Genomic DNA, 9106 nt, shown 5'->3' with positions numbered 1-9106 from the left:
CGTCCTGCCCCCCATGCGGCGCAGGCAGCGGTCTCTCCGCTCGCCGCCGCGCTTGTCGTCTTTGTGGGCGGGTTGGCGGCTGCCGGGAGCCCGCCATGGGGCGGCCGCGTCGGGGCTGCTGAGGCGGCGGTGGGGAAGCAGCCGGCCGGCCCCATGGAGGAGCGGGAAGGCGAGGTGCGCTGGGACGGGCTGTGCAGCCGCGACGCTGCCACCCGCGCCGCCGCCTTGGACACCATCGGGCAAGCCGTTCTCCGCCGTAGCGAGACCGTCGCTCCCGTGGCGGCGCTGCCGCCTACCCGGGCCGCCGACGGGCTCCCGGTTCCCGCCGCCCGCGACGGGCTGAGCGAGGTGCTGGCCCGCCTGCTGATGCTCTCCAAGCGCTGCCCCTTCCCCGACGTGCGGGAGAAGAGCGAGGAGATCCTCGGCGAGGTGCAGGTAAGCACGGCGGACCCCCGCCTCCGCCGTGGGACGGGGCCGGGGGAGCTCCGGAGCTTTGCCGGCCCCGTCCCAGGCAGGGGAGGGCACCTTCGGCTTCCAGCTGTGCAGCGGGGTGGGCATCCGACCCCGGCCGGTCCGATTTATCCGTGCAGTGATACATGCGAACTGTTCCCCTCCTCCCGCGAAGAAACGTTTGGAAAAGCGTTATTAAAGGGCAGGGAGAAAAGCGTCGAGTTTTTGAGTGCAGCCTGGCGGAGAGGATTTAGTGATGAATGGCTGGAAAGTAGCTGATCGTTGGGGCATCCCGAAGGAAGCGCTAAAATGACAACTTTAACGCTGTAGTTTTGGTCTGCATGACCAGTGCTGTGATATTACCGGTTGGCTTTAATACAAAAGCAGGAAAGATTTGGGCATAAACATCCAGGGCTGCCAATTAAAAATATAAATCGGTATGGGAAGTTTTTGAGCTTTTAAAAGGTGTATGAGCTTCAGGACTATTAAAGCAGAGCCTGTCAAAATTCCCTTTTGTTGTTTATTGGTAAATACTTTCTCCACTGGAATCGGTAAGATCCAAACTATTTTTTTATAGCTTATAGGTGGTCTAGCCAATAGGGGATTGCGTTTACTGACCTTTTATGCTAACAAAAATAAATGTTACTTTGTACTCTTCCACTGTTACAGTCTAATTATAGTTACTCCCATTGCACTTCTCTTGCTCACCTATTTTGTGCAGGTCTTGAAATTCTGATGCAGGGCTTGTATCGGTGGGTCCAGCAGCACCACAAAAAGTACTGCTTGCTGCAGAGTAGGAAAAGGATATTCAGGTGTTTCTTTTAATCACAAATTAATTCAGCGAGCTGTGCTTGGGGTTAGCTGCCTGATTCTCACTATTGTGCTTTTTCTCCCTGAACATTAACAGGTTTAATAAAGGGGAATCAAGGGCAAAAGAATAAAAATATATACATAAACATTATATATTATAATATACACAACACACACATATATGTATTGTATATAAAATAAAATATATATAAAAATACACATATGTAAGTATTTTAAAGGAACTCGTGTATAGATCCATTTTTGCTCTGTCCTGCTTTGAAGTGGTTCAGAGAAATTCTGGGTTTGGATTATTGAAGCTGGGAGAGGCTCTGTTTATTTTGTCTAATTTCTCAATAGTGTGTAATGTGATAAATACTGTATAATCTATTTTATAGAGTTTGGGCTGTATTGGGCATTTTTCTCAAAGCAAATTTTTTTCAGTATAAGCTATAAATACAACATATGGTCTACGTGAAAGGCTTTTCTTTAAAAACCCAAACCAACAAAACAAAAACCCAACCAAACAAACCCAACTTGAATATTAAGTTGAAAACTTAATGTGGCACCTTTGTATCAGCATCTTCCCTGTTAAAGATTCAAATCAGAAGTGAGCCCATTACCAGTGAGAATGATGAGTCACTGGAACAGACTGCTAAGGAAAGACTTGCTTTTATCAGGCCCAAGTTATCTCAGTCTATTCAAAGGCCAAACAGGTGGTGATCTCTCACCTAAGTCTTGGAGGAGGTCAGAAAATATGATCTGATGACTCCCTTTTAGGTTTTTATATGTGAAGTTACTGGCATGTTCACTTATTAGTCTTGTTTAGAAACTTTGTTACTAGCTTTTTTTAAATAGGCCAAAAAGTTCTGGCAGAAAATAAGTCCAATTTGATACAGCAAACGCAAGTTCAAATCCCATGGTTGTACCTGGCTTGATTAATAAAATAGATGTGAAAAATGTAACAGATATGAAACCAATTGTATACACACAAGCTGCAGTAAAGGTTTAACAACAAGTTAAGCAAAATAAAATCAAATGCAACATTACTTAAGAAAATCTTTAAAAGCTGCTTTTGTAACTTTTCTTTTTAGGGAGTAGATCTAAGAGAGAAGTATTCTATATTTTATGAATATAGAGTGGCAAGTCTTAGTTCTTACGGCTGTACTCAAAAATGAAAATTTTCATTGTAATCTTTGGATCCGCATTTGTGGAAGAAATAATCCAATCCAAGTATTCCATTTTGGATGCTGTGGACTATTGTCAGGCATGAAATGGTTTTCTGTTGATTTCATGGCCAAGAGGAATTTTATTCAAATCTCTGCAATGAAGATGGCAGATAAAGCAAACTATTAAATTAAATATAATTATCCCTTAGAACTCGTGGCTTTCAGCAGTGATTCTAAAGGTAAATAGCTTAGTAACATTATAAAAATGTGAAATCCTATTCAGAACGGTATCAGTACTTAAAGGACTCACTTGTATTACTTTATCTCCCTGTTTTAGGATATGAAACAATCTTTAAGTCCACAGCAATAGGTACCATTATGCTGTCTAAACCTTATTCTCTGCCAAGTTATTAAATGACATAGAGCCTGGGGCAGAATAGGCAACTTTGAACCCAAAGGTTCTCCTGGGAACTGGTGCTGCCATCCTTCTCTCTCCTGTGGGATGGTCCAACTAGGACTAGTAGTCTGCGCGTGGACTGATTCTCTCCCCCCGCCCCCTGTGAAATTGAGAACTGTAAAATGTGCTTTCTTTGTCTTTCTGCCCTGCATTGAGGATAGGTCAGTGAGGAAATCAAAGATTTGAATTTTCCATGTGGTCTGATAGCTATTTCTTTCTGGGGCTAGTGCCCTCTTGCCTTTTGGGGTAATCAAAAAATATTTAGGCATGAGCAACTATGCTGCTGGTGGTTTTGCACCTTTGTGTCTGGAGCAAGTTGGTAGAATGCATTATATGGCTGGTGTAAGCTGGTAAACTGCAGGCTTGGCAGCAGCCTGTGTCAGCATGGCATCCCTCTAAGCCTGCCTTTGTTATGGTCTTTTCCTTTTTTTTTCTTTTTTTTTCCTGGAGAAAAATTCATTTGAAATATGGTGGAGTCCTAAGTGTGTGACTTTCTTCTTTGCTATTAATAAATATTGATAAATAGTATTATTAATGTTATTATTAATAAACAGTATTGCCTGTATCAGAAGATATAAAAATAAATTATTGCTTAATGTAAATTCCTGTTGATTTGACTTGTGTTCAGGATAATGAGTTTCTTATTGTAGGCTGTATATTTTTATATATGTATAATAATATATATTTTTTAGCCTAAGAGAATATATCTAATTTCTCATTTAGATTAGACAAGTTGTTTTTGTAAGAATTATTACAAAGTTAGTATCAATAAACTAGCCCCCTTTTTTCTAATTAAGACTTTCTTGCTTTTATTAATAAAAGCAAGGTCGCTGAAGTCACTTCGACCAAATATATATATTTTAAAATATTTTAAAGATATTTCAATTGCAGCGCTTTAACCAAGTGAAAAGAGTTTGAATGTTTGCATATGAAAATATTTGATGAGTGTTTTTTGAGATAAAACCCCAAATATATCATAGCTTTTTGATAACCTCTTGCATATGCGATATTTTGCACCTATTTATAGCATATTGCTTATGACCTTGCAGTGGGTCATTACACCTAGTATGCTAGGTGTCTGTACACCAACACAAATATATGGCGAATGAACAGCAGTGGAAGGTCTTAACACATGATCATTAAAAGTATCCTGCCCAGCCTCAATCAGATCAGTTAGATGTGTGTGACTGGAATATAAACACTAGGTGTATGTCAGTAGCTGGAGAATAATCATTGAAAGTATGAGATTTGCTAATTAAAAATCTCTCATAACTATCCAATGTCTTTCGGAAATGATTGAGCAGAACATACTGCTCTGCTGCGGTATGTAAATTCATAAAAATAGTCTTTTAGATTAACAAAGAGAATGCATAGATGGGAGGCAAGTTCTGCAAGAGTGACCAGATGTTAGGCTACATACAATAAAAGATGACAGCACAGCAGAATAAAACCCACAAATGTAAAAAAGCTTAGAATTTGGCATGTAAAGCTTGATTGCGGGGCAAATATAAGGAAGAAAGAAACTGGTCTCAACCTCTTTGAGATGTAATAGTGCCAAACACTTTCATTGAAGGAGAAAATTAATGAGAAAAGAACTTTGCTCTCTGTTGATCTCTTCATTGATGTAAACCCAAGAAACATATAGAAGATGGGAAACTGTATGTTGCTGAAGATCCACACTGGGTGTGCAAAGATGCGTGAACAAAACTAGGACAGTCGAATGCATAATGAGGTGTAGCTAAAGGGGATTTTGGAAGAAAGCAAGAAATAAAAGATCTACAGATTAATGGATTAACAGATAATGCTGAGGTGATTGAAATGTTCTCTGAAATGGTTAATCCAGCCAGTGTAGTTAATAGCTATGATAAAAGCATAAATAGTACTCTCCTAGACTAGGGGGAAAAAATCTGTAGGTTGCTTGGATAAGCAACAGATTTTCAATCTGGTAGGGCCTGATGAAATTCATTCTGAGGTGCTTAAAAAAAAAAAAACAAACAACAAAAAAAACCCCAACCAAAAACCAACCAGCTGAAGCAATCTCACATAGCAGACAGTAATCTTAAGATAGTTGAGGGAAGTAGTAGACTCAAAGAATAATGGTGCATATTTCTTCGGTACAGGCTAAGTGGGATGGGATAGAGGAAACTAATGGATTTTAACTTTAGCTCAAAGAAAAAATACTGGAGCAGTGACGGAACACATTTTTAGTGCCTAGAAAAAGAAGTTGGGCAACGGCCAAAACACTTATCCAGGATAAATTATTTAAAATCCAGCATTTCTACTTCTTTGGTGATGGAGTAACAGGCCTTGTAGTGCTGGCAGATGCTATAATGTTAATATGTTGATATTCTGGAGTCCTCAATATTCACATGATATTCTCATGAACAAGCTAGGGAATTATGATCTAGAAACTACTGTGCAGTGAGTAAAATTAGCTGGAAAACCATCCCCAGAAAGTAAGCAAGGTCAGGTAGCAAGTACTTGGTACAGATTCTACAAGGTCCTTGTAGATCTTGATTAACAAAGTTTTGCGCTTGTTGAATTGCAGAGTAGAAACTGGGAGGGAGAACAAGAATACTGGAGTGCAGCCATAGAATTTAAAATTATGTTAATAGTTTATGGGAACTTGTATCATATCTTCTATACCTCTGATTTTTTTGTGAAGAAAATTTGAAGAAATTGGTGGTGGTACAGTCAGCTAAAAAGGAGGCTAAGACAATATGTTCCCAAATAAATGGGGGATGGAGAGGATGAAAAGACTGCTGCAAAAAGGAAGGAAACATGAGCTAGAATGAATGATCAGATGATCTAATTTCCAGCAAGACTTGGGTTAGACATTTGGGGGAAAACTTCAAGGATTAGGATAGTAAAGCAATGGCATAGGCTATCCAGTCATGTTCATCACTAGAACTCTTTGTCCAAACTGTTCATAAGCGTCAGGCAGGAGTGATATGCTTATTTGATCTCTCCCTGGGAAAGGCAGAACATTGCTAACTGGATGATTTTTTCCTTCCAGCCTCTTTTTCTGTGTTTTGTGTTGGTAACTGTTTGGAGGGATGCACCCTCCAAGTGCTTTCCCTTTGATCTCCAGGACCATATTTACCAGATATGTAGCACTGGAACCTGTGGTCTGGAACCTCTGCCTCTTAATGAAAAGCAGTGGGTGGGCTTGGGAGGACTTTGAGTACCTCCTTGTTTTCTTAGGCCTACTGCTCTAGTGAATAAATGTAACAGAATCGCATAGTTTGGAGAGTGCTGTATGGCACCTAACAAGAGAGGGGGTCATGTCAGCAGCCAAATATATATCCTCTTGTATTATAACCTTCAGGCACTGCCTGTGACCGACGCTTGCTTGGCAGGGGATGTGGAATGGAATACCTTACTTACCTTTCCAAATGCTGGCAAAATACTTGTATGGATTTAAATTAAATGAGCGTCCAGAAAGGATGGGAAGACTTCTAGTCACAGCCAGAGCAGGCATCCTGTCCTCTTCCTCTGCCACAGTGTGTGGGACAAATAAAGCCTCTGTCAGGAGAGAAGGCAGTAGTTCCCCTGTGTATGTCCATAAAGGATAAAATAGTAGTTACTTTTCTGTTTCATTGCTAGATTTTTCTCACAGTAGAGTTCACTACCTCTTTGCTTTGTGTATGCTCCATGTCTGAGCTCTGTGGTGCATGCTTATTAAGATTAGTAAGAGTGAAACCCAAATAGGCTCCTTGCTCTCAAATGGTTTATCCTGATGACTCTGGTATTAACAGGAGACTGGCTAACTTTCCAAATCTTTAATCTGCTTTTGGTGTAATCTTTGGTAAATGACTTAATAACTTTGTCTTCAGTCTTTTTTGCCTTCAGTCTTTTTAGTCTTCCTGTACAACAGAAGTAACTTCCTTTAGTGAACTTTGAAATTTATTGCTAGGCAGATCTGTTGGTTGTGGGATTTTTTTTAATTTTTTTTTTTTGTCCGAGTTAATTTGACTGTGTTCTACTGCATGATAATGATGTTCCCCTGTGATGCTTACTGTTGGTCAGTCACCATGGAAAGGTGTCTCAGATGAAATCTGTAGTCTGTTCAAGCCTACGAATTTAAATATAGTATCCTCACTGGTGGCAGTGAATCTGATCCATCTGGAAGCTGACTACTCTCCTTGCACAATGCCAACACCCAAATCAGTTTGTTTCCCATAGTACTCTTATGTAAAGTGAATGAAAACATCTTTTTTTTGTGAGTTCACTTCAGAGCAAAAATATGTGCTGTCTCTTCTAGCCATTAGGTGGAATGGGTTTAATTATGTATTGTAGGGTGCTCCTTTCAAAAGCCACATGTCGGTCTGCCAGATTGCTAGTTTAAGAAAACATTTGCATGTTAGGATTTTGGGGGGGGGGGTTGTGGTGTTAAGATACTCTTGCTCTTCTCAATATTGGGAGGGAGACTGAAGTAATGACATGATGCACTTAAATGTTTACTTGTGTTTACAGCTTCTGCTAGCTTACAAAAAGAACTGTACCTCTGCAGTATTTATTGTAAACATGTTCTGATGATGGGTCTGTATCACGTGTGTGTGGTGAGGCTGGCTGGAGAAGTTAAGGAAGAAGACTTAATCTTGACATGTCATGTAATCTTCTGAGCAGGGGTGTGAACATATTTTTTTTAAAAACTTAAATTCTCAATAGTCCTTAGATTGCCTTATCTGACTCCTCCCTCCTTCAGCCTATTTGCCTCCTTTCTGAAGGATTCAGTCTGTTTGTGGAGAGAGACGAAGGGAAATTTTCTTTTGTTGAGCTTGTCAACTGCAGAATTGCCTGACCCTGAGAATGTCTTTGGTTGGAATAAAGAGTTGTTTGAAAACAGTGGAGGTTCTCAAAGTGATGTAAAGTAGGATATCTGGGTCACTTCTAATGCTGTTTCTGTGTTTGGAGCCTTTCCATAATTTTCCATGCTAGCGGTATGCCATTCTTCTTGTATGGAAATAAGCTTTGCTTAGTCAACTTTTTCTTACAATTGTTTGGGATAACTTGATATATTAAATTTATGGGTTTACATGATTCTGCTGAATTGATTTTCAGGCCATTGTAACTAGAATTTTTATTTTCAAAAGAAGTGAATAGTGAAGCACACATTTGGTAATATTGGCTTGGTTGATTTTTATTTTTTGACTACTGAAATGCTTTAAACTGAAGAAATCAAGCACAAGCATTTCCTCATCTCTTATTATTTACTAATGAGATAAGCAACTGTAGGGTGTGCATTGGTGGCTTACATAAAAAAAGGTTTGTTTCCTGATTTTTTTCATAGGAGCTAATATCTAGAGATCTGTAGAAACCAAAAATGCTTCAGCTTGAATGCATTTTTAAATAACAGCATCTCTTCTCCTGATCTAGCAGTTTACTAAGTCACACAAGCTCTGTTTCAGATTTTTTTTTTTCCTGCTTCTCTTTCTAGAGGTAATTCTAGAAGTTGGCTGTTCTTTTAAAGTCATAGCTGGAGATGATCCTTTCCAGTCTACACTCATGTATTCTAGTGTCAACTTAGTCCTTTATCGTAATTATTTTTCTCACTCTGATACTAATGGTGTATGAGTAGCGGTGATCTTTCCCCTCTCTGCACTGATTTTTCTAAAAGTTCTGCTCTGCTTTAAGTTGTCAAAAAGCCAACTTATTTCTATTTAAAAAAAAAAAAATCTTAACATTTGTTTTCCCCATTTAGTATGTAAATAACTGTCTTCATTTTGGGCTGTTGGCATGCATTTGGATGCTTTTTGCTTACATATGGAGAAATTTTATGCATCTTGAGGAGATGTTCAAACAAAGTGAAAAGCACTAAGAATTTGGAAAGGTTTAGAAATTAGCATACAATATGCAAAGTATTAAGTGAAAAAAATGTGTGGACTCCTAGGTTATGTAAAATAATACATCTTCCACTACCTTGACCAAAGTACATTGTTTAAATGAAAATTACATTGTCTCACTGTGACAAGTGCAAAGTGAGCATTGAGGAAATATCTGCTGTTTTGTCATCTTACTCTTGGCTTTTTCTTTGGGTCAGGGTTTCTCCTTTTAAACTAACCATAGTGGAAAAGTACTGAATATACCATTGTGGGACAGAAAAATAGTTTTGAAAGCATGAGTATATTTTCCTGTGGATACTGAGTGTTTAAATTTCCAAAAATATGGTTTGCTGTCAGTATGGTTTTCTATTCCAGTAAGTTGTTTACAGTTTGGGGGG

General features: G+C 39.3%; 1 protein-coding gene across 2 annotated transcripts in view; it reads left to right on the top strand.

Moving 5' to 3' along the window:
- The first annotated feature begins 80 nt into the window (after positions 1-80).
- SESN1 (sestrin 1) overlaps positions 81-9106 on the top strand; it is an 83966-nt gene continuing 74940 nt past the window's right edge. The window contains exon 1 of one of the 2 annotated variants that reach the window (XM_010573410.1): positions 81-435. In XM_010573410.1, the coding sequence (XP_010571712.1) occupies positions 154-435 (282 nt within the window). In that variant the 5' untranslated portion in view covers positions 81-153. The remainder of the gene's footprint in view (positions 436-9106) is intronic. The other variant, XM_010573411.1, reaches the window with a different exon arrangement.

The sequence above is a fragment of the Haliaeetus leucocephalus genome, unplaced genomic scaffold (genome assembly GCF_000737465.1).
Source record: "Haliaeetus leucocephalus isolate CR32 unplaced genomic scaffold, Haliaeetus_leucocephalus-4.0 Scaffold384, whole genome shotgun sequence".
Classification (NCBI taxonomy): Eukaryota; Metazoa; Chordata; class Aves; order Accipitriformes; family Accipitridae; genus Haliaeetus; species Haliaeetus leucocephalus.
This window is presented reverse-complemented; position numbering and strand designations above follow the sequence as displayed.